The 25,112-nt window shown below is 40.2% G+C and overlaps 1 protein-coding gene across 2 annotated transcripts in view; it reads left to right on the plus strand.

The window, feature by feature from the left end:
• S100PBP (S100P binding protein) overlaps positions 1-24,557 on the plus strand; it is a 29,179-nt gene extending 4,622 nt beyond the window's left edge. Inside the window, exons 2-7 of one of the 2 annotated variants that reach the window (XM_060205802.1) lie at positions 4,345-4,461; positions 5,373-6,160; positions 6,817-6,908; positions 11,799-11,893; positions 19,495-19,582; positions 22,019-24,557. In XM_060205802.1, the coding sequence (XP_060061785.1) occupies positions 5,375-6,160; positions 6,817-6,908; positions 11,799-11,893; positions 19,495-19,582; positions 22,019-22,151 (1,194 nt within the window). In that variant the 5' untranslated portion in view covers positions 4,345-4,461; positions 5,373-5,374 and the 3' untranslated portion in view covers positions 22,152-24,557. The remainder of the gene's footprint in view (positions 1-4,344; positions 4,462-5,372; positions 6,161-6,816; positions 6,909-11,798; positions 11,894-19,494; positions 19,583-22,018) is intronic. The other variant, XM_060205803.1, reaches the window with a different exon arrangement.
• Positions 24,558-25,112: the final 555 nt, after the last annotated feature.

Raw genomic sequence — 25,112 nt, forward strand, 5'->3', positions numbered from 1 at the left:
CAGCTCTAGCTTAAGGTAGTGATTGAATATAAACCTGGAACCTCAGAGTCAGCCATGAAAGCCTTTTGCATAGCTATTCGCTGTCTCCCCAACCTCTGTAGACGCGTTTTAATCTGATATCCCATTTAGTTATCCTCTTTAGCTTCCCTGCCAGTGGACTTGAGTCTCCAGATAACTCTTGGACCTTAAGGTCCCAATGTGTATCAGCTATTTTTTCTATGTATTTTATAATTTCGGGTCTAACATCCAAGTCTTTGATCCATCTTGAGTTAATTTTGGTATATAGCACTAAATGATAATCTTCTTTAATCTGTATTTGGTCCAGTTTTCATGACATACTTGGTGAAGAGGTTTTCTTTCTTTTAAAAAGTTTTATTTATTTATGAGAAAGATAGGAGAGAGAGAGAAAGAACCAGACATCGCCCTGGTACATGTGGTGCCGGGATTGAGCTTGGGACTTAGTGCTTGAGAGTCCAATGCTTTATCCACAGTGCTACCTTCCAGACCACTGAAGAGATTTTCTTTTCCTCAGAATGGTTTTCATTTCTTTGTCATATATTAGCTATTTCATCCCATTGCTCTAAGTACCTGTTGTTTTTTTAGGTTTTTATATTTTTTTTTTCCTTTTGTTGCCCTCGTTTTATTGTTGTAGTTATTGTTGTTATTGATGTTGTCATTGTTGGATAGGACAGAGAGAAATGGAGAGAGGAGGGGAAGATAGAGAGGGGAGAGAAAGATAGACACCTGCCAGTCCTTGCATTTTGCGCCACCTGCACTTAACCCTCTGCGCTACCGCCCGATTCACTTTATTTTATTTTTTAACTTTATTTTATTTGATAGGTCAGAGAGAAATTGAGAGGGGTAAGGGAGAGAGAGAGGGAGATACCTGCAGCACTGCTTCACCACTTGTGAAGTTTCCTCCATGCAGGTGGGGGGGGCTTGAACTCAGGTTCTTGTGCTTGGTAATATGTACATTTAACCAGGTGCGCCACTGCCCAGCCCCCTTGGAGTATTTTTGTTCCGATACCGCAGCTTTAATTAGTGTAGCTTTGTGGTATAATTTGAAGTTGGGAGCTGAGATACTTCCATTTTTTTCCCTTTCTCTCAGAATTGCTTTGGCTGTTTTGGATCTTTTGTGGTTTCACACTAATTTTAGGATTGTTTGTTGAGTTTCCTTGAAGAATCATTAGATTCTGATAAGAGTTGTATTGAGTCTATAGGTTGATTTAGGTAAGGTGCCCATTTTTGCAATATTTATTCTTCTGATCCATGAACACATGTCGCAGTCTGTAATGATAAAGTATTGGACTTTCAAGTATGATGTCCCAAGTTCAGTGTGCAAATCCCTTGTATCAGAATGATACTCATGTTCTCTCTCTCTCCTTCCTCCTCTTCAGTATCATAAATAAATAAAAGTAAAGAGAAAAGAAAAGGTGGGACAATGAAACAACCCAGGGTTAAGCCCAGTGCCTATTGAATTGAAGGAAACTCTGGTGCTGTGGTCTCTCACCTTCTCTGTCTTTCTGTCCCTACAAATAATAATAATAAATGAGCGTAAGTAGGTTCCTTTACTTTCCCATTTTACTGAGACATAATAAACGGATAGCTATTCTAGTTTAAATAGAGTGTTCAGTGTAGTGAATTTATATGTGCACGTATCATTAAGTGATAACCACAATAAGTTCAGTTAACATACATCTCACAGTTGCAAATTTCTGTGATTTAAGCAGTTTTAAGAACTACTGTGTGGCTTGGGGTGTGGTGCAGTGTTTAGTGCAAGCATGAGATCCCAGGTTCACTTCCTGGCATCACACATTCCAGAGTGCTGCTCAAATTTTCTCTCTATTTTATTGTCTTATTTTATTTTATCAGAGCACTGCTTGGCTTTGGCTTGTGGTGGTGTTGGATTTGAACTTGGAACTTTTGGTGCCTCGGGCATGAAAGTCTTTTTGTATAACCAGTAATGCTATCTTCCCACCCTTTCTAGCAACTTTTGACTATAAAATACATATTGTTAGCTAGTCATCATGTTGTACATTACATAAGTCATTTGTAATTCTAAAGTTCTGCAGTCTCCTAGTCTTTCTCTGGAACTTTATTGTCTGTACAATTTTATAGCTTCTTCTATATGAATTTAACTTTCAGTGTTGTCTTCCTAGAAATATCAGTGTTATATTCCTTGAAAGTGAAAACCACATCTTTACTTCTTAGAAATCATACAAAGAAGGTCAGTTGATGGTGCATCCAGTGAAGCTTGCGTGTTACAGTGTGCGAGGACCCCGGTCCCCCACCTGCAGTGGGAAAGCTTCATGAATGGTGAAGCAGGGCTGCAGGTGTCTGCCTTTCCCACTCTGCCTCTCCTTCCCCTCTCAATTTCTGTATGTCTTTATTCAAAACAAATAAAAACAAATTAAATCATTGAAAGACATTATCTACTTCAGTACTTTGTGATGATAACAACTCAGAGTGTGTTCTGGAAAATATGATTTTCAGTGGTCCAGGAGCTGACACAGTCTTTTTTTTTTCTTTTTATTTATTTACTGGATAATGACAGAGAAATTGAGAGGGGAGGTGGGAATAGAGATGGAGAGACACAGAGAGACACTTGCAGCTCTGCCTGCACCACTCGTGAAGCTTTCCCCCTGCAGGTGGAGACGGGGTCCTTGTGCACTGTAATGTGTGCACTTAATCAGGTGTGCCACCGCCTGGCCCCCATTTTTACTCTTTAACCAGACCACTGATCAGCTTTGGCTTGTGGTACAGGAGATTGAACCTGGGACTTTGGGGCTTCAGGCAGGAATCTTGTTGCATAACAGTATGTTATCTACCCCTGAATCATCAAAAGCTATTTTTAAAACCAAGTTTCAGTACTACAGATAATATGTAAATACCCAAAGGGCTAGTAGTGAGGTATCCTGTTGAGCACACATGTCACCATGTGCAAGGACTGGGGCCGTGCCTGAGGATAGAAAGCTTCATCAGTGATAAAGAAGTGCTTCAGTTATCTCTTGTTTAAAATACTTTTTTATGTTTTTTTATTTATTCCCCTTTGTTGCCCTTGTTTTATTGTTGTAGTTATTGTTATTGATGCTGTCGTTGTTGGATAGGACAGAGAGAAATGGAGAGAGGAGGGGAAGACAGGGGGAGAGAAAGACAGACACCTGCAGACCTGCTTCACCGCCTGTGAAGCGACTCCTCTGCAGGTGGGGAGCGGGGATCCTTACATCCTTCCTTGCGCTTTGTGCCATGTGCACTTAACCCACTGTGCTACCACCCGACTCCCGCTTCAGTTGTGTCTTTTCCTCTTTCTCTCTACTCTTTCAATTTCTCTCTGTCCTATCAAATAAATATGAAAGTAAGTACTCGAGTAGAAAAGTAAAATGATAACTAAAGTCTCCTCTTGATCTTTCTTTAAAAAAATATCTATTCATTATGAGAGGAGGACCAGAGTACTCACTGTTCACCTCTGGCATATATGTCGATGCTGGGGATTGAACCTGGGGCTTCAGGAATGTATTGTTGTAATTGTTATTGTTATTGATGTCATCATTGTTGGATAGGACAGAGAGGGGGAGAGAAAGATAGACACCTGCAGACCTGCTTCACCGCCTTTGAAGCGACCCCCCTGCAGGTGGGGAACCAGGGGCTTGAACCGGGATCCTTACTCTGGTCCTTGCACTTTGTGCCACGTGCGCTTAACCCACTCACTACCGCTGAACTCCCTAACTCCCTATACGGTTAACTTTTAGCCTTGGTGGAATCTTAAACACTACCTAGTCCCTCTTCATCTATAGCCCATTTTATTATTTGTCTTTTTATCTTTTTATTTTATTTTTTTCTTACCAGAGCACTGCTCAGCTCTGGCTTATGATGGTATGGGGGAATTGAACATGGGATTTTAAAGCCCCAGGCATGAGATTCTCTTTGCATAAATAACAATTAGGCTTTCTCTCCCACCCTGTTCCCAGTTTTATAAACGAGTGATATGAGTTGAAATGGTTAACTATCTTGCCAAAATGATTATAGCCTCTTAGTGCCAGAACCAGGGACTACAGACTAGGTCTTTGGATTCCCAAACCCTAATATTCATCCTTCTAGAGCCAAATGTATTCTTAAGAAAGTACAAATTATTGGGTAGAACAAAATTAGTTCCTTAGTTGCATAATTTTTCTTCTGAAGGATTTTCTTTGATGTTCTTGACTCAGAATCCAACTTTCTGGTATTTAAAATAAAATCAAGATTAAAATTAATAGATGGAGCACCTTGAAGCATAATACAGTTGACTTTGTAATTAGCAGAGTTGAAAGTGATGAGAAGATCCTCTAATTTTCTTTGTGCCTGCAGGAAGGTGGGAGTCAATCATTTTGACAAGTCTCCTGAAAGGAACAGCTCACAAGAGCTGAAATCTTATTCCATCTGGCCTCGTGGTAAAGGCAGAGATCACGCCATCAGCTCCACACAGTATGGAAGACAGTTCTTTATCTTCTCTTATTGTTATAAGTTTTTGTTAAATTTCAAAAATAATGTTTTTTTAAAGTTTGTGAACTGAAGTCTAGACATATGATATGTATTTTGTTTTTTATGTTGTGAATATTCCATTATGACATATACATTTCTACTTTATTATGTTTTAATATATTTATAAAATATTCCATAGAATGAATACATTATGATTTTATTTAGCAGTTCTGGTGGTGACCATTTAAATGGATACCAATATTAGGCTGTTTTGAATAATTCTTATAAATGTATCTATGCAGGTTGGGTCAGTTTCCTGAAGTGGAATTACTAAGTCAAATGATAGTGCCAAATTCCTCTCATAAAATCATTGTGCTGACTTACACTCTCACTGGTAGTGTGTGAGGGAGGGCGCCTGCCTATCTCTCACAATTATACCAACTCAAATTATCATGTCATCTTAATTTTTACAATTTTGATAGAGAAAAAAGTATCTTATTATTCTAATATGTGTTTCCATGTTTCTGGTAAGGTTCAATTTCATAAAATTATTTCTCATGTTGTAACTTACAGTGCTCATAATTTGAAATATTAGGACAGTATTCTTTTTTTATATTTATTTATTTATTCCCTTTTGTTGTCGTTTTTTTTTTATTGTTGTTGCCATTATTATTGATGTCATCGTTGTCAGATAGGACAGAGAGAAATGGAGAGAGGAGGGGTAGACGGGGAGAGGAAAATAGACACCTGCAGACCTGCTTCACCGCCTGTGAAGCGACTCCCCTGCAGGTGGGGAGCCAAGGGCTCAAACTGGGATCCTTACACCAGTAGGACAGTATTCTTATAGAGAGGAGACTGGAGTTGTTATAAGGGTATTTTTATTACTCCACAGTGAAACTGTCTTATTTCTCTAGATATGACGTGCTCACTAGTGCCCTCTGAACAGTCTTCTGGTACCTCTTTTTCACCTAAAGATAGTGCCCCATTTTCTGGGGGTTCCTTGGATAAGGATGAATTGAATGATTCCTTGCTAGAGCTATCTGAAGGAGAAGAAGATGATGGATTATTCAGTTTTACAGAGGAAGAGGTTCAAGAGCTCTTGAAGGATGATGACCCATCAAATGAGAACACTTGTAGAGCAGGGCTTCTTAAAGATGACGATAGCCATGTCAAGAAGGAAGGAGAAGGGAGTCAAATTCAAAGTGATGTGCCCCAAGAGAAAGATTCATTGAGCAGCTTAGGTCCAGTAGATGAGACCCCTGGCCTCTTCAAACTACCTCAACTAACTACATCACCTGGTCATGGACCATCTCCTACTAAACCACTAAACGGACATTTTACAGTAGAAAAGAATCTCAAGAAAATAACAGTTGTTGCACCATTTGATCCAACAGTTTGCTGTGCTGTGCTTGATAAGGAAAAGTCTGACTCATCTAGAGATAATGAAAGTAAGATAACAGAAGATGGTCTTAGCCCAAATGAGACCAACCTTTGCACTGAATCTGAAGGAACTGGCCCTAGTAACTCTGCCCAAAAGGGGTCTCATTTCCCTTTTCCTTCAAACAGTAAGAAAACTGTCTCTGTAGTCTCTCAAACCTTGGACCACTCAGAAACTCCCCAAGAAGTCCAGTCATCATGGAAAAATGGATCACATAAATCAAGTGAAATGAGTTCTCCAGTTATTTCCACTTCATCAGACAAAGTAAGTATATATTTTCAAGGTCAAAAAGAAAAAAAATTCAGAAGTTGTACTTACAGTAACTGATAAATAACTAAATTACCAATTATGGAATAATTGCTAGGATGATGATTTTACCACTTCTCCTTTCTCTGGATTTCAGCCTAAGTCTCATTCATAGTTGCCATGTTGTATTAGATGCATTACCAGCTCTGAGTTGACTACTGAAGAACTGAAAATCTACCTAACCTCTTTGAGCCCATTCCTCTTTCTGTCAGAAGAATATAGTAATCCCTCCTGCCTAGTTGAGATCATAGTCACTATCATTTAAAACACCTACTGGGAACTGGGTGGTGGTGCACCTGGTTAAGCGCACATTACGATGCACAAGACCCAGGTTTGAGCCCCCGGTCCCCACCTGCAGGGGGAAAGCTTTGCAAGTGGTGAAGCAGTGCTGCAGGTTTCTCTCTGTCTCTCTCCCTTTCTGTTTCCCCCTCCCCTCTTGATTTCTGGCTCTCTATCCAATAAATAAAAATAATAAAAAATTTAAAAAAAAAAACACCTACTATAGTGACTGGTACGTGGTAGGGTTCAAAGATATATGCCTCTACTGCCTTTAGTTCAATTCCCCGCATGTGTTTTCTTAAAAGTAAAGACCTCTTTTCTTCTGCTCTGAAAAGAGGCAGGGTGCTCTTGGCAAGGATTCTGAGAAGCTAAAAATCCAAGAGAGAAGACTAGGTAAAGTCATTCCTGTTCTACAAACCCAAACCAGGTAATAGTATAATGAAATATCCTGTTTTCTCTTACTTCTCTTCAGTTTCTTTTCATTCCCTGCTCACTTTTCCCTTAGTGTGTGGGGGTGGGGGGGGTTGCTACATAAAAAGTATGCATACTTTTACGTATATTTTTGCCAGACAGCCACTCACTGGGCAGAGCACCTTCCTACCATGTGCTCTCGTGTGTGTGTGTGTGTGTGTGTGTGTGTGTGTGTGTGTGTGGCTGGCTGGCTGTCTGGCTGTCTGGCTGTCTGGCTGTCTGTCTGTCTGTCTATCTGAATGAAAAAGCAGCCCAATAGGGTAGTGACTCAACTGGTAGCAAACAGGTGTTACCATGTATAAAGGACCTAGGTTAAAGCCCCTGGTCCTCACCTGCAGAGCTTCCTGAGTGGTGGACCAGTGCTGTAGGTCTCTCTTTCCCCTCCTTCATACTCCCTCTTTCACCTTCTATCTAAAGGAGAGAGGGAAGGTGGAAATAGGCCATTGGGAATGATGGAGTCATGCAGGCATAGCCCCAGCAAGAAGCCTGGTGGTAAAGAGAGCAAGGGGCCGGGCGGGCAGTAGGGCACCAGGTTAAGCACATATAGTGTGACGCTCAAGGACCGGCGCAATGATCCTGGTTTGAGCCCCTGGCTTCCCACCAGCAGGGGGGTCGCTTCATAAGTGGTGAAGCAGGTTTGCAGGTGTCTATCTTTCTCTGTTTCACTGTCTTCCCCTCCTTTTTCAATTTCTCTCTTCTATCCAACAACAACAAAAATGGAAAAGATGACTGCCAGGAGCAGTGGATTCATAGTGCAGGCACCAAGCCCCAGTGAGAACCCTGGAGGCGAAGGAAGGAAGGAAAGAAGGGAGGGAGGGAGAAAGAAAGAAAAAAAACAAGAAATCCAAAACAGGTGGTCCAGGAGGTGGCGCAGTGGGTAAAGCATTGGACTCTCAAGCATGAGGTCCTGAGTTCAATTGCTGGCAGCACATGTACCACCAGAGTGATGTCTGGCCCTTTTTCTCTCTTCTATCTTCCTCATTAATAAATAAATAAATTCTTTAAAAAAAAAAAAAAACCAAAACACTATATATATAAGATTTCTTTTTCTGTTTATGGAGAATTCTAGTCACAGATTTAGTAGATTAGAATTATTTTAAAGTAAGGTTATAGTAGTGGCCTGGGAAGTGACACAGTGAATAAATTGTAGACCTCTCAAACATGAGGTCCCTACTTCATCCTCAGTATCACATGTGCTAGAGTGATGCTCTGTTCCTCTCTGTATATATTTCTCTGTCTCTCTCATCTATATATATTTCTCTGTCTCATCAGTAAATAAATGTTTTTTTAGAATGTTAAAATACTGTACAAGAAAAAAAAAAAGGTGGGAGTCAGGCGGTAGTACAGCGGGTTAAGAGCAGGTGGTGCGAAGCGCAAGGAGAAGCGCAAGGACCAGCATAAGGATCCTGGTTCGAGCCCCCAGCTCCCTGCCTGCAGGGGAGTCAATTCACAGGCGATGAAGCAGGTCTGCAGGTATCTTATCTTTCTCTCCCCCTCTCTGTCTTCCCCTCCTCTCTCCATTTCTCTCTGTCTTATCCAACAACAACGACATCATCAACAATAGTAACTACAACAATAAAACAACTAGGGCAACAAAAGGGAATAAATAAATATTTTTAAAAAAGGTTAAAATATAACTAAGTAGAAAATCATTTAGTGGGGGGCAGGCAGTGGTATACAAGGACCCAGGTTCAAGCCCCTGGTCCCCATCTGCAAGGGGTAAACTTCACAACTGGTGAAGCAGGGCTGCAGGTGTCTTTCAGTCTCTTTCCCACTCTTTATTTCCTCCTCCCCATACAATTTCTTTCTGTCTCTATCCAATAATAAATAAATAAAAGTTTAAAGAGGTCATTTAGTCATCTCCCAACTTGAATAAAACTGTCCTTTATGGTAAAAATTCTGATAAAAGTTAGACATTTAGGTTGTCTTTACAGTCTGTTATGTTGTTGCCAGGAGATGGCAGTATCTCTACACAACCCTTTCCAATTAACAAAGTGCTATAGTGTTTTTTTATATATATATATATATATATATATATATATATATATATATATGCACTTTTTATTGCTACTAGGACTATCACTGGAACTCAGTGTCTACACAATTAATTCACTGTTCCTGGTGGCCATGTTTCTTTTTTTTTGTTAAATTTAATTTTTATTTTGAGAGGAGAGAGGGAGGTAGGGAGAAGGGAAGAGACACCTACAGCACTTCTTTGCCACTTTTTTTTTTCCTCCAGGATTATTGCTGGGGCTGGGTGCTTGCACCACAAATCCACTGCTTCTGGAGGCCATTTTTCCCATGTTGTTACCCTTGTTGTTACCCTTGTTGCTGTTGGATAGAAATTGAGACAGGAGGGAAAACAGAGAAGGGGAGAGAAAGATAGACACCTGCAGACCTGCTTCACCGCTTGTGAAGTGGCTCTCCTGCAGGTGAGGAGCTGGGGACTTGAACCTGGATCCTTATGCCAGTCCTTGTGTACTACCTCCCAGCCCCCTCTTTGCCACTTTTGAAACTTCCTCACCCCTGGAGGTGGGGACTTGAGTCTTGGAACCTGGCCCTTGTGCATGTAATGTGTGCTCAGCTGGGGTGCCACCAATTGGCCCCATGGTTTTTTGTTTGTTTGTTTGTTTTTCTAGTGTGGTATCATTGAATCTAGGGCCTCTTACATGTGCTCAGTGGCTAAGCCACTTCCTGACCCCACAACACTGTTTGGTTTGGTTGAATCAGATGGTCTTTCTCACAGTAAGATTTTTTTTATTACACAAATAACTGTTTTTAAATTTTTTAGTTATAAATAGGCTAAAGTTCCATTTGACTACCATTCATATATCACTCAGTATTCTGGGGGTGGGGGTTGTTTTGTTTACATAATTGAGAAAAACTTTTGATTTGATTACAATGGAAATTATTCTTTTTTATAGATTACTTTTCTTTATCTTTATTTAGTTTGGATAGAGACAGAAGTTGAGATGGATGGCCAGATGGGGGGGGGGGGAGAGAGAGAGAGACCTGTAGCACTGCTTCACACTCATGAAGCTTTCTCCCTGCATGTAGGGACTAAGGGCTTGAATCCAGGTCCTTGCACACTAATGTGTATATTCAACCAAGTCAGAACACCAGCCCTATAAGGCTAACCCTATAAGGCTAACCCTGAAGAACACAAGTCTACGTGGAATAACCTTACTATCAAAATGTTCACATGGGGCGGGGATAGATAGCATAATGGTTATGCAGAGACTCTCATACCTGAGGCTCTGAAGTCCTAGATTCAGTCCCCCGCACCACCATAAGCCAGAGCTGAACAGTGCTCTGGTGTTTCTGTCTTTCTCTTCATCTCACTCAAAAATAAAAAATAAATAAAACACTTAAAAAAAAGTTCACATCTTGAGGCTCCTTAGTACAATGTAGTCAGTGAGTGAAAGCCAAAACTTGTTTTGCCAGGGCTACTAATGTTTGAATTGCTAGATTCAGTTGGTTCTTCTCAGTCTTATCTCATTGAATTCTTTTGTAGTTCTATGAAGCTAACTATTTCCTGATTAATATTGAGGCATTCAGCAAATGCTTTGCTTTTTTTTTTTTTTTTGGTCCCCAGGGTTATCTCTGGGGCTCAGTGCCTGCACTACAAATCCATTGCTCCTGGAGGCCATTTTTCCCATTTTATTGCCCTTGTTATTGTTACTATTGCTGCTATTGTTGTTGTTGGATAGGAGAAAGAAATTGAGAGAGGAGAAGACAGAGAGGGAAAGAAAGATGAACACCTGCAGACCTGCTTCACCGCTTGTGAAGTGACCTCCCTGCAGGTGGGGACCTCAAACCAGGATCCTTGAGCCCATCCTTGAACTGTGCATCATGTGAACTTAACCCACTGCACTACTGCCCGGCCCCCAAATGCTTTGCTTTTTTGTTTGTTTTTTAGAGGAAGACCAGAGCACTGCTCAGTTTTGGTATAGTGTTGGCAGGGATTGAATCCGCAGCCACTGAGGCTTCAGGCATTAATTAGTCTGCTACTCTACTTCTGTATTATTTCCCCAGCCACGATGTATTTTTGAATAGAAAAATATATCATGGGGCAGGGGTAGATGGCATAATGGTTATGCAGAGAGACTCATGCCTGAGGCTCCCAAGCCCCAGGTTCAATCCCCTGCACCACTATAAGCCAGAGCTGAGCAGTGCTCTGGTTAAAACAAACAAAAAAAAATGTATCATGATTTTCCCGACAACCCAGTATTTCTATGCTTCCTTTTTCTGTTAACTCCCTATTTAATTTTGGCTGCAAACTATGTGACTAACACTATCATAATTTTTTTTCTTTTATTAGAGAGGGGAGGAGAAGTTAGATGCCTGCAGGTAGTGCAGTGGATTAAGTGCACGTGGCGCAAAGCGCAGGGACCAGCGTCAGAATCCCGGTTTGAGCCCCCGGCTCCCCACCTGCAGGAGAGTCGCTTCATAAGTGGTGAAGCAGGTCTTCAGGTGTCTGTCTTTCTCACCCCCTCTCTATCTCCCCCTCCTCTCTCCATTTCTCTCTGTCTAACAATAATAGCTACAGCAATAAAACGACAAGGACAGCTAAAGGGAATAAATAAATTTTTAAAAAATTATTTTAAAAAAAGATGTCCACAAGACTGTTTCACCATTCATGAAGCTTCTTCCCTGCAAATGGATACTGGGAGCTTGAACCCATGTCCTTGTGCATGGTAACATGTACTTAACTGGGTGCACTAACATATTTTAGGGGTTTTAAAGTTTTGCCTTTGATAGCATTTTGATCAACAATATGTAACTTCTCAATAAATCCAGTTCTTATTATTCTAATCAACTGTTTTCCTTCCTGGTTTGCTTTAAGGACTCATGCTCCTCAAGCAGATCTAGAAGCAGAGAAGCAAAGGTATCTCAGTAATGTCATTGCTCACATAGAAGGCTCAGAGGATGCTAACCAAGGTACGTAATAATCAAATAACATCATGTATGAAATGGGAAGTCACAGTGGTCCGGGAGGTGGTGCAGTGGATAAAGCACTGGACTCTCAAGCGTGAGGTCCCGAGTGCAGTCCCTGGCAACACACATACCAGGGTGATGTCTGATTCTTTCTCTCTCTCTCTTCCTCTTTCTCATGAATAAATAAATAAAATCTTAAAATATATATATATATATATATGGCGTGGTCTGGGAGGTGGCACAGTGATAAAGCTTTGGACTCTCAAGCTTGAGGTCCTGAGTTCGATCCCCAGCAGCACATGTGCCAGGGTGATGTCTGGTTCTTTCTCTCTCCTCCTATCTTTCTCATTAATAAATAAATAAAATCTTTAAGTATAAATATATATATACATATATATACACCTATATGAAGTCACTTTTTCTCCAGTGTAATATGACGTTAAACTATGAAATTGTTTTTGTTGTTGTTATTTAATTTCCTTTGTGTTGCCCTTGTTGTTTTTGTTGTTATTGATGTCGATGTTGTTGGATAGGACAGAGAGAAATGGAGAGAGATGGCGAAGACAGAGGGGGAAAGATAGACACCTGCAGACCTGCTTCACCGACTCCCCTGCAGGAGGGGAGCTGGGGGCTGGAACCTGGATCCTCACAGCAGTCCTTGCACTTTGTACCATGTGCGCTTGTGAAATTTTTTTTGAGTGTTCTTAAATAAATGGGAAAGATAGCTTCTTTACCCAAAGGTTTTCACTTCATGTATTGGGTTAATGGAAGTCATGATACGTTTTTTTCTTTCTCTTATTTTGCTGAGCAGACCACTGCTCAGCAAAGCTCTGATTCATGGTGGTATGGGGGATTGAACCTGGGACTTTGGAGCCTCAAGCATGAGAGTCTCTTTGCATAACCAATATCTCCAGTGTTTAGTAACTATTGCCAGAAAAAAATTTTTGTACAAGGGTGTTTTCGTCTGAAAAATGATAAAAATTACTGACTTGGCACTGTTCAGTAATCATAGAGAGTGAGTATGTGTGTGTATGTTTTAATTTGATGTTATTTTTCTTTTGCCTACGGCATCTAGATATAAAAAGCAGGAATTTGAAATAAACCTTTTACATATTGGCTTCTGAATAGAATCTCTGGAAAGGCTTTAACTAATGCCTTCAGATCCTTCAAGATGAGTTATTCCTTGGGTCACTAAAAACTGTTGCATTCCAAGTTGGCTAGATTCTTTCTGGTTCTCTAAAGACTATTGTTCATGTTACCATTTATCTGGAACTATTAGCTGACAGGAAACTCCTAAATAGAAATTTAAGAATTTACAGAAAGTACAGAGTTTTGAGAGGTATTGGTAGAATTCCTTCTTATAAAAATCACTCTGGAGGGTGGCGAGGTAGCACAGCATGTTAAATGCACATGGCGCAAAGCGCACGGACCGTATAGATCCCAGTTTGAGCCTCGAGCTTCCCACCTGCAGGGGGGTTTCTTCACGTGTGTGGAAGCAGGTCTGCAGGTGTCTGTCTATCTTTCTCTCCCCCTCTCTGTCTTGCCTTCCTCTCTCGATTTCTCTCTGTCCTATCCAACTAAAACAATAGCAATGACAACAAGAATAATAACAAGGGCAACAAAAATGGGAAAAATAGCCTCCAGGAGCAGTGGATTTGTAGTGCAGGCACTGAGCCCCAGCAATAACCCTGGAGGGAAAAAAAAATCACTGTTTATTTCTTTACCTTTAGCTTCACTTCACTGTTCATTCAGCAAAACTTCTCAAGTGCTTTCGGTGGTGGTAGGTCTGAATATTAGGGATTTAAAAGGTAAAGGTACTTATTTATTTTTTCTTTATTTCCTTTTGTTGCCCTTGTTTTATTGTTGTAGTTATTATTGATGTCATTGTTGTTGGATAGGACAGAGAGATATGGAGAGAGGCGGGGAAGACAGAGAATGGAAGAGAAAGATGAACATCTGCAGACCTGCTTCACTACTTGTGAAGCGACTCCCCTGCAGGTGGGGAGCCAGGGGCTCGAACCAGGATCGTTATGCTGGTCCTTGCTTTGCAGCACCTGCACTTAACCCGCTGCACTACCGCCCGACCCCCTAGGTAAAGATATTTTTTTTGTTGTTTTTTTAAATTTTATTTATTTTCCCTTTTATTTTCCTTGTTGTCTTAGTAAAGATATTTTTTAATATATATATTTATTATCGGATAGAGACCGAAATTGAGAGGGAAGGGGAGATAGGGTGAGAGACAGAGAGATACCTGCGGCCCTGCTTCATCACTTGTGAAGCTTCCCCTGTAGGCACACTCCAAGTGTGTCATTTTGCTTTGCCCTATTTCTAGTGCTCTTTATTTCTTTCCATTTGTTTGCACATCCAGTGACTATTGCACCATCTCCCAGGCTACCTGGTACTTATTTTTAAGTTGTGGCTTAAAGGTGGTAAACTCTGGAGGCAAAAAAAAAAAGACTTTGTGAGGACTACGGTTGTTATCTTTGGGAAGATGGGGCCAGAAATTTGGTGGTGGGTGCCATGTGGAGCTATATAATCTTAAAGTCTTTTAAGCCATCTGTAAGTAAAAATTGACTTGTAAAAGTAATAAATTTGGGGGAAAAAAAGTAAAAGTCTGTGCTTTGGTTTCTACTGAAGAGACTATAAGTAATACGTAGTAGTTATTCTGTAAATTCTGATTCTGCCTTTAACTTTAATACTGAAAACATTCGTATATCACTTAATACTCGATAAATTATCCCCTCTTTCAGATATAAATTAGCCCCTATTTATATCTCTCTTTTTTTTTATTATCTTTAGTTATTTATTGGATAAAGACAGCCATATATTGAGAGGGAAGGGAATGATAGAGAGTGGGAGAGAGAGAGAGACACCTGCAGCCCTGCTTCACCACTCATGAAAGCTTACCCCCTGACTGGTAGGGACTGGGGGGGGAGGCTTGAATCTTGGTGATGTGCACTTAACTGGGTTCACCACCACCTGTTTGTTTGCTTGTTTTTCTCTTTGTTGTTTATTCTATTTTCCCTTCAGGGTTATAGCTGGGGCTAGATGCCTGTACTATAAATCCACTGTTCCAATTGACCCTTTTTTTTTTTTTTTCCTCCATTTTATTTAGAACAGAGAGAAATTTAGAAGGGAGGGGGGAATATAGAGAGGGAAAGAGAAAGAAAGACACCTGCAGACCTGCTTCACTGCTTGTGAAGCATCCTCTCCTGTTGGTGAGGAGCCAGGAACTCGAACCAGGACCCTTGCAAAGGACCTTATGCCATGTATTATATGCACTTAACCCAGTGCACTACTACCCCCCCCTTATAACAACTGGTTCAGTTTCATTTAATAAGAATGGTTTTTAGACTGGATTTTTAAATTAACTATTTAATGAGAGGGGGAAGAGAGAAACCAGAGCATCTGTGGTCCAGTGGTGCAGTGGGTAAAGCATTGAACTTCTCAAGCCTGAGGTCCTGAGTTCAACTCTTGGCAGCACATGTATCAAAGTGATGTCTCATTCTTTCTCTCTTCTCCCATCTTTCTCATAAATAAATAAATAAAATCTTTAAAAAGTAAAGAAAAGAAACCAGAGCACCATTCCAGCATATGGAATGCAAGGGACTGTTACCCAGGACTTAGGCAAGTCCTACATTCTACCCACTGAGCCCCCTCCCTGCCCATATGAGACTGGATTATTCTCCAAACCAGTCAACTATATATATTTATCGACTAAGGTTTAGATAAATAATTGACCTCATTCCTGAAATGTAGAAGTTTTTTTTTTTTTTCTTCTAATTTTATTCTTGGGTGAATTTCCATTCTTAGTCACAAAACAAAAGACAGTCTTTACCACCTTTAAGCCACAACTTAAAAATAAGTCCATGATACTGACTGTTGGTCCAAGAAAGTCCATCTGTTAGAGACTGTGAAGAGAGAAGAGAATTCAGATGTTTCCATTCTTGTTAGCATGTCTAAATTTGGAGTAAGAAGAGAATACAGCTATGAACTGAAATCAAGTTTTTGGATTAGACATACACAGATTTGAATCCTGACTTTCCCTTTTTTCTTATGAATAAAACGGAGATTAGGCTATTTGCCTTATGTGTTTAAGATTAAAAAATAAGACACAGAAAATAGTTAATAACATGGGGTGCTATAAAGACAATATGTTAACTGTCATTTCTAGATCATTGAGTTTCACTAATAATAAAAGTTACCCTAGTTCACAAGTAAATTCTCAGTACTAATAGAAACGTTTCTTGGTGTATGAGTTGAGCCTATGTTTATTCAGCACTACTAGGTACCAAGTAGATACATAGACAAGAGACATTGCTAAGATGATGCGTTTATTTTCTGGAGCCAGGCCTTCCTCTTGTGCACTTTGACTGCTCCCAGACTGGCTTTTATTCATTGAGCAAGGACAGCTTCCATAGCATCTCCCTTAACACCCCAGCACCCTCATGCAGAGCTGAGTTTGAATGCGGGCATGTATTTGGGTTTTTTTTGTTTGTTTGTTTTAATGAGAGGGACCAGAGCACCACTCAGCTCTGGTATGTGTGGTTCTGGGCATCTTATCTGGGGTATTAGGCATGCATGAGATCCAAGAGTGAAATTAATAGTTTATTTTCCATATAATTGAGATTAAACTTTTTTTCTGTTTATTGATTGATTGTATTTCTTTTTTGAATTGCCTATTCATGTCCTTGACCTTTTTTAACTTTTATTTTTTTATTTTTTATTACCTTTAATTATTGGATAGAGACAGCCAGAAATCAAGAGGGAAGGGAGAGAGAGAGAGAGAGACAGAGAAATTCCTGCAGCACTGCTTCACCATCTCTAAAGCTTTCCCCCTTGCAGGTTGGGGCTAGGGGCTTGAACCTGGGTTGTTGCACACTGTAACACCTATGCTAAACCAGGTGCACCACCACTTGGCCCCCAACCTTTTTTGTTTATAGGACTAATCTTTTGAGAGTCAGGTGATAGCACAGCGGGTTAAGTGCACATGGTGCAAAGCACAAGGACCAACATAGAGATCCTGGTTCGAACCCCGGCTCCCCACCTGCAGAGGGGTTGCTTCACAAGCGGTGAAGCAGGTCTGCAGGTGTCTAATGTCTCCCCCTCTCTGTCTTCCCCTCTTCCCTCGGTTTCTCTCTGTCCTATCCAACAACAACAGGGGAACAAAATGGGAAAAATGGCCTCCAGGATCAGTGGATTCGTAGTGCAGGTACCGAGCCCCAGCAAAAACTGTGGAGGCAGAAAACAAGCAAACAAAAAAAGATGGGAGTTGGGCGGTAGCACAATGGGTTAAGTGCAGGTGGCGCAAAGTGCAAGGATCGGCTTAAGGATCCCAGTTCGAGCCCCTAGCTCCCCACCTGCAGGGGAGTCGCTTCACAAGCGGTGAAACAGGTCTGCAGGTGTCTGTCTTTCTCTCCCCCTCTGTCTTCCCTCCTCTCTCCATTTCTCACTGTCCTATCCCAACAACAATGACATCAATAACAACAATAATAACTACAACAATAAAACAAGGGCAACAAAAGGGAATAAATAAATATTTTTTTAAAAAAAATACTAATCTTTGTAGAATAAGGTTATTCATTGAGCTACTTAGTCAAGTGTGCTTCCTAGACATTTTTCATTCTGCTATCTGCTCTGGAAAGAATTATCTCTTGGCAGTCAGGCGATAGTGCAGCATGTTAAACGCAAGGGGTGCAAAGCACAAGGACTGGCGTTCGGGCCCTTGGCTCCCCACCTGCAGGGAGGTCACTTCACAAATGGTGAAGCAGGTCTGCAAGTATCTGTCTCTCTCTCCCCCTCTGTCTTCTCCTTCTCTTTCCATTTCTCTCTGTCCTATCCAACAACAACATCAATAACTACAACAATAAAACAACAAGGGGCAACAAAAGGGAATAAATAAATATTTAAAAAAAATTTTTTTTTAATTCTCTCTTGTGGTCTGGGAGGTGGCGCAGTGGCTAAGGCACTGGACTCTCAAGCATGAGGCCCTGAGTTTGATCCCTGGCAGCACATGTACCAGATTGATGTCCAGTTCTTTCTCTCTCCTCCTATCTTTCTTTTTTTTTTTTTTTCCCCATGTTTATTGGCTTTTTGGATCTCTTCTATGGAGAATATTCTGTTCATGTCTGTCCTCCCCCCACTGTTTCTCCAATGTTTCTTCTTGGTTTAACCATTATATTGGGTTTGTTATGAAATCCCTCCCTCACTACTTTTCAGTCTACTGATCACACTTTCCTGGGTTGACTTGTGTCTCTCCTCCTATCTTTCTAATAAGTACATAATTTTTTTTAAAAGAATTATTTCTTGATTAGGGAGAAAAATTTTCAGTGCTGTAAAACATGTCATAGTGATGGTCCAGGAGATGGCGAAATGGATAAAGCACTTGAGTTCAATCCCGGACAGCACATGTACCAGAGTGATGTCTGGTTCTTTTTCCTTCTATCTTTCTCATAAATAAAGAAAATCTTTAAAAACAACAACAACAACAAAACATGTCATAGTGTGCTGGTGAGATAGTTCACTTAGATACTGTGCTGCTTTGGTATGTACAGCCCAGATAAGAGCCCCACTGTAGTCAAGACAACTTTTGTGCTGTGGTGTCTTTTACACTCTCTCTGGCTTTCTGTCTCTGTCTCTATCTTGAAAAAAGCCATAGTTTATATATTATGTCATAGGTTGATCTACTTAAGAAACAGTTTTGCCTACATTACCTATTGTGGCTGACTGTCACAGGATTTAAAGAGTCTTTGCAAATTAATAGACCTGTAACTAATACAGTAATAACACCAGCTTTGTACTTACTGAACATTGACTTTAAACCATGAGCTAGGTCTTTTGTGTATAATATTCCTAATCCTCAACTTTAAGCTAATTGTTGTTGTTACTGATGTTTCATGAATCAGTAAACTGAGGATTGAAGAAGTGAAATGAATTTAAAGCATATATTTTTCATATAATTCTTTTTATTTGTTTTGTTGGTCTCCTTTTTTTTTTCCTACCAGGGTGTCTTTGCATAAGCATTATGCTATCTACACCTGCCCTCTCTGGGGTTTTCTATTAGTTATTTCTACCCTTCCCTCCCCTCCCACACAACACCCCTCCATTTGCCACTCCTTTTACCTCACTAGCTTCAATGTATGTATTTGAAATCCTTAAAATTTACTTTTCCTGGAGCAGGCTTCCCCTAGTCTTCATCTTCCAGTTTTTTTGTTTGTTTCCTCATCTATACTTCCCCTGTAAGTACCCTTACACATAAGTTTTGGAATCATCTCTCTCCTATATGATCTTCATTCAGGGCAAGTACAGTGTTGTCTATCACTTTCTAGGAATTGGTAAAGTGCTTTACACACTGTAGAAGCACTGTCATTATTGCTTCATGACCATCATCATCTGAGAATAAACTCCACTCTCTAGCTTTCAGCTTTTATGCTGACTAGTAGTAATAATCATAGACTAGGTAGATAGATAGATAGATAGATAGATAGATAGATAGTATTAGAACCACTCCCTGTTTTCCCTCCCTGAAAGGACATACTTTGATTTAGGCTGATATGTGGTTATTTAGTGAGTGCTTCCTAACTGCTGGTCTCTCTTTATCCCAGGTACTTGGGGGGAGCTCTATGCCTTAATGGATCAAGTTCATCATACGCATACCCCAAAGTGGCAGCATCCTTCAGACCTTACCAAACGGTGAGTGGATTACTTAAAAGAATGAAGAGAGTAGAATTTGATTGCAGGATATTTGTTGGAGTTGAGTATGGAGGGAAAGAAGCAATATAATATGATGAAATAAGAAATGGACTGAGAGCTAGGGAAATAACGTAGCTAGTCGTTATGCAAAAAGACTCATGCCTAAGGCACCAGTGGTCCCAGGTTCAGTCCCCATCATCACCATAAGCCAGAGCTGAGCAGTGCTGGGGGGGGGGGGGGGGACCTGTGTGAAGGACTGAAGTTCTAATTCTGGGTTCTAATACTACCTTCACAGTTTTTAACTAGCTATGATTTTTACTTGATTAAGTTACTTCACTTCTCTGGTTCTCACATCTTAACATGTTGGACTAATTGATGTCAAGGGCCTTTCTAGTTCTGAAATCTACAGTATTGTTTCACAGATTTGTTCAGTTACTTTAATCTGGTTATTTAGAAACTTTGGACTCATTTTCGTTTCTCTTTTACCCCATGTGTAGTTCATTAGCAAACACTATAAATTCTACAAACAAAATTTATCCAAACCTGGTGATTATTCATCATTTTACCTGGTTATTGCAAGCCTCCTTAATGGAGGCTTCTTCTGCCCGTGCCTTCTTCAAGTTCAATGTTCTCAGCTTAGCAGCTAAAAACATTCTTTTCAAAGCCTAAGTCAGATTCTTCTTTGAAATTCCCCCAGTATTTATTAGGAAATGCTGGAATTGAGAAGGGAATCAAATGATCTCAGAGTGTCTTATTCAGAACCCTAGCTCAAAAGGCAACACAAGAAACTTTAATTAAGAATCTGTACTATTTGTCCAGTCTCTAAGCTTACAAAGTGATACTCATGTGATGACTTACCTTCTCTGAAAACTTTATTCTGTTTTTAAGTACTGTGTTCTGACCAGCCTTGAACTATGTCAGACAAGGAAGTCCAGCTGAGACATGGATCTGATGAAAACAATAAAATATACATCCTGGTGGTCCGGGAGGTGGCGCAGTGGTAAAGTTTTGGACTCTCAAGCATGAGGTCCTGAGTTCGATCCCAGTAGCACATGTGCCAGAGTGATGTCTGGTTCTTTCTCTCTCCTCCTGTCTTTCTCATAAATAAATAAAATCTTTAAAACAAACAAACAAAAAAACATTTTTATTTTTATATATATATCCTGCTCTAAGTGTTTCTTGGGGGAGAAATATGTATATAGCACAAACAGTAATACCTTCACTTTGGGGGGTTAGACAAGAATTGTACTTATAAGGGACTAGTTGATGGTGCACGTGGTTAAGCACATACATTACTGTGTACAAGCAATCGGTTTAAAGCTCCTGGTCCCCACCTGCAGAAAGAGAAGCTTCACAACCAATAAAGCTATGTTGCAAGTGTCTCTAGAGGTATAGATATTCTTTTTCTTTTTTTTTTTTTTTTTTAATTTTTTTATTATCTTTATTTATTGGATAGAGACAGCCAGAAATTGAGAAGAGGAGGGAAGCTAGAGAGGGAGAGAGACAAAGAGACACCTGCAGACCTGCTTCACCACTCGCAAAGCTATCCCCCTGCAGGTGGGGACCGGGGGCTTGAACCTGGGTCCTCGTGCACTGTAGCATGTGCGCTCAACCAGGTGCGCCACCACCCAGCCCCTAGATATTCTTTTTCTTTGTTTTAAGGGGGAATTACTTTGGGGCCTCAAGCATAGGAATATTCTTTTTTATTGAAGTTTGGTTTTGGTGGTCCAGGAGGTTGGGGCAGTGGATAAGACATTGGACTCTCAAGCATGGGGTCCCGAGTTCAATCTCCAGCAGCATATGTACCAGAGTGATGTCTGGTTCTTTGTCTCTCTCCACCTATCTTCTTTTTTTTTTTTTTTTTTTAATATTTATTCCCTTTTGTTGGCCTTGTTGTAGTTATTGATGTCATTGTTGTTGATGTCATCGTTGTTGGATAGGACAGAGGGAAATGGAGAGAGATGGGGAAGACAGAGAGGGGGAGAGAAAGATAGACACCTGCAGACCTGCTTCACCGCCTGTGAAGCGACTCCCCTACAGGTGGGGAGCCAGGGGCTCGAACCGGGATCCTAATGCCAGTCCTTGTGCTTTGAGCCACGTGCACTTAACCTGCTGCGATACTGCCCGACTCTCTCCACCTATCTTCTTCATGAATAGATATTTTTTTAAAAATTAGAGTTGTTTTTTTTTTTTTTTCCCTTTCATGAAAGGAGAAAGGAAGAAGGATAGCCAGAACATCACTCTGGTACATGCAGTGCCAGAGATTGAACTTGGGGCGCCTTGCTTTTCTTAGGTACAATGCTTTAGCCACTGCACATCTCCCAGATCACAAAGAAAATATATTCTTAAATGAATTGTTGGTCTCCTTAAGATGTAAGTAACCACCCCTGCTGAAAGCTTCGTTCTTCCTGCTTTTATTTCTCTCTCTCCTGCTAGAAACTATGCCCGGTTCCGACAGAATTCCCGGCAAAGATACAGTCTGACTCAGTGGGTTGATAGAAATGAACGAAGCCACCATCGATTCCAACGGCTCCCATGCACTCCTTTCGTCTCATCTCAGCAGCAGTGAAGGTCCTCGGTCAGGATCCTGTCCAAGGCAGCATCTCTTCTGTTTTGGATTTATTTTCCACAATATTTTTTATTTTAAAAAACTTGTGACCTATTGGAAATAGTGCACTGCTAACTTGAAATTTTGTGTATGTGTGATTGTTTAAGCAGTATTAAGTTGAAGGTGTAATTTTATTTTATTTTTCTAACTGAAGGTGGCTGTCTGCTAAAAGCCAACATTAAGCCAAAACACCCACTTCAGTGTGGGTGAGAAGTCCGACCCCCAAAGAAATCATCTTTTAAAAATCTCCTGTAAAGAAGAAATTCTTTATTAGATTATACGACAGTGTTAGTCTTTGCCAATGGCTTATAAGTAAATATAAATAACTTTGAACAGCCCTCTTTTAAAATCTGTTCCTAAATATAATAATACAAAATATCAGTATTTTAGTGTTGGTAATCCAGCATATTTGAAGTAGAATAGAATGGGACAAAAATCCTGTTAAAAGTAAATCTTATATTCTACTTTTGTACCTAGCTGCCTTTATTTTTTTACTTTTTTGCATTGTTTTTATTCTTCACTAAATTTATTTTGCACAGTAGTGTTTACAAATCTGATATGTTGTAACTCTGACAAAAGGTTGCTAACTAACCCCTGTTGATTTGTCATCTTGTGACTGATTTTCTGCCTCTAAGGATTTTCTTTTTTTTCACCAGTAGCCACTATACTCCTTAGGATCCTACCAGTGTCATTTATACCCTGTTGGTCATAAGTAAGTCTCATGACAAGTCTCCAAGTCCTAATGAAGAACTGCCCAACCAAAATCTTGACTCTAGAATGGTGCAGAAAAGTCAGTGCCATTAAGATGTCAAGTTGATCTTCAGTTATATCTGTTGTAACACCTCAACTTTGAGTACAAATTGGAAGTCAGTGACTCTTGTCTTGTAGGAGAAATCTTAGAGAGGCATTTCTTCTCCATTATTAGTTATGAGGTACCTTTGGACTCTGGATGTTACCTCTCATTTGATCAAATACCTGATACACATTTTCTCAAAACAGTTAAACTGATTAAGTTTTAAGATTTGGTCTTCTAACTCAATCTGACAGATTCTGTGCACCCATCATAATGGATGTTTTAAGAGATTGGTTAATTCTCTATAGAAAGCTGTAGACATCTTCTGGGAGATTTTGGCCATGACTAGTATTTGTGTTATTGTTCACTCTCTGTGAAGGTTATACATAATTACTGTAGCAGCAAAATTGTGATAATGGACTAGCTCTCTTTGCCCCATACTGTTTCTTTAGCCCTGTCTTTGTATATAAGTAACAATCATAGGCCTACCCTGACTTGGAAACTGGCTTGAGAAAGAACTTGGTTATTTATACCACCAGTTAATTTAGATGATACCTTTAACTGTTTACTATTTTTATCTAATCAAGAGCCTTTTTCTCCTTGGAAATTTATATGGTTTAGGTTCTGAGACCAAAATGCAAGGAAGTTTTGTTTAATGACAGGAGTCAGAATTTATTATTTCAAACAGTTTAGTTGACATTTACAACATCAGTCATTTCTCCTTTAGGTTTCCCTAAATTAGCTTAATGGAGTGAGACATGAAAACATCTACCCTTGGAATCAAAGCATAGTAAAAACTACTTGTACCTGGAGTAACTTAATATCATAACTGTCTAGCTAGCCCAAGGAGTGAGGGTACAGTATTTTGCTTGGGCAAAAATCTGAGACTCATGTTCCTGCTTCCGTTGTACAGGAAGGCTTAAGTTAGAATGTGTAATGGGGGCATCGCCTCCAAATTAAGTGAGTGATGGGTTAACTAGAAAATGTGACAGTCACATTTCCTCTTTGTTCAAATAATTCTGTTTTTCTAAAGCATTAGCAGCTTAATTAAATCCATTGGGCTGGGGGAGGAAGAGAGAACTGTTCTCTAGCAGTTAACATGATGGTATTCTTTAAGAAGGAAAAAAATAAAGCCAAAGAAAACTCATCAGACATGTTTGAATTAAAGATGGCAGTAGATAGAATCTGACTTTGTAATCTGTTTTTAGTGCTGTATATCTCATATTTGGTGTTGGCCTCTAAATCTAATATTCCAGGTGTAATTCTTGGCTCCATGTTATTTTGCTTGAGTAATGGATATATACATTTAACTTGACTGCCTAGCTTTTTGCAATCAGCATTCTCACCACAGGGTCTCGACAAAACAGAATAAGAATGTACTGTTTACATAGTTGTGAGAGACAGAGATACCCGGTAGCTTTGCTTCTAATGCAGACCCTGATTTACTTGAGTTGTTACCAAGACCAGTTATGAAACTGAAGTTTGGTGCCTCCTCTTTATCATGTTTTTTTTCCCTTCGTAGCAGTTGTGTTTAATGTCATTAAAAAGAAATAAAAGTTCTTGTCAGTGGCATATGTACTGTGGCCGTCTGTTGCAGGCTTTGGAGGGTTCCTTCCCCCTTTGCGTGGGTAGCTTAGTAGTGGGGTATGGGAGGGGGTGGCAGCTAGTAGAATGTGGTACTGGGGAGGCAAGAGTACATGCTCCCTATTCTTTTGAGGGTAAATTACAGTGTTAAGAAAGGCGTTCCAGCAGTTAAGAAATGGTGAGATTGATTGGGATTTGCAGCTACATATAGTGCATGTCAGGATCCTGACACAGAGTGCCTGAAATAATCACTGTACTTTTTTTTTTTTTCCCCTGCAGGGGGAAATGGCTCCGCCCATTCAGATAGGCATTGCCTTGCACTCTTTCCTTCTCAGGACTGTGTGATTGACCTCAAATAAGTCTCCGCCTCTCCAGAGATAGCGCTGATTAATGAAGAAACTGAGCTGTCCTGGGGCATTCTCCCTTTGAAAAGGGATGTAAGAAGCCAGAATTGATAATACAAAATCGATGGTTGTTGGTACCTAGCTTCTCCAGAAATCGACTGAACCTGGGCTGAAGGTTGGATAAGGGTGGGTAGATGTGGG

This window comes from Erinaceus europaeus, chromosome 13 (assembly GCF_950295315.1).
Source record: "Erinaceus europaeus chromosome 13, mEriEur2.1, whole genome shotgun sequence".
Lineage (NCBI taxonomy): Eukaryota > Metazoa > Chordata > Mammalia > Eulipotyphla > Erinaceidae > Erinaceus > Erinaceus europaeus.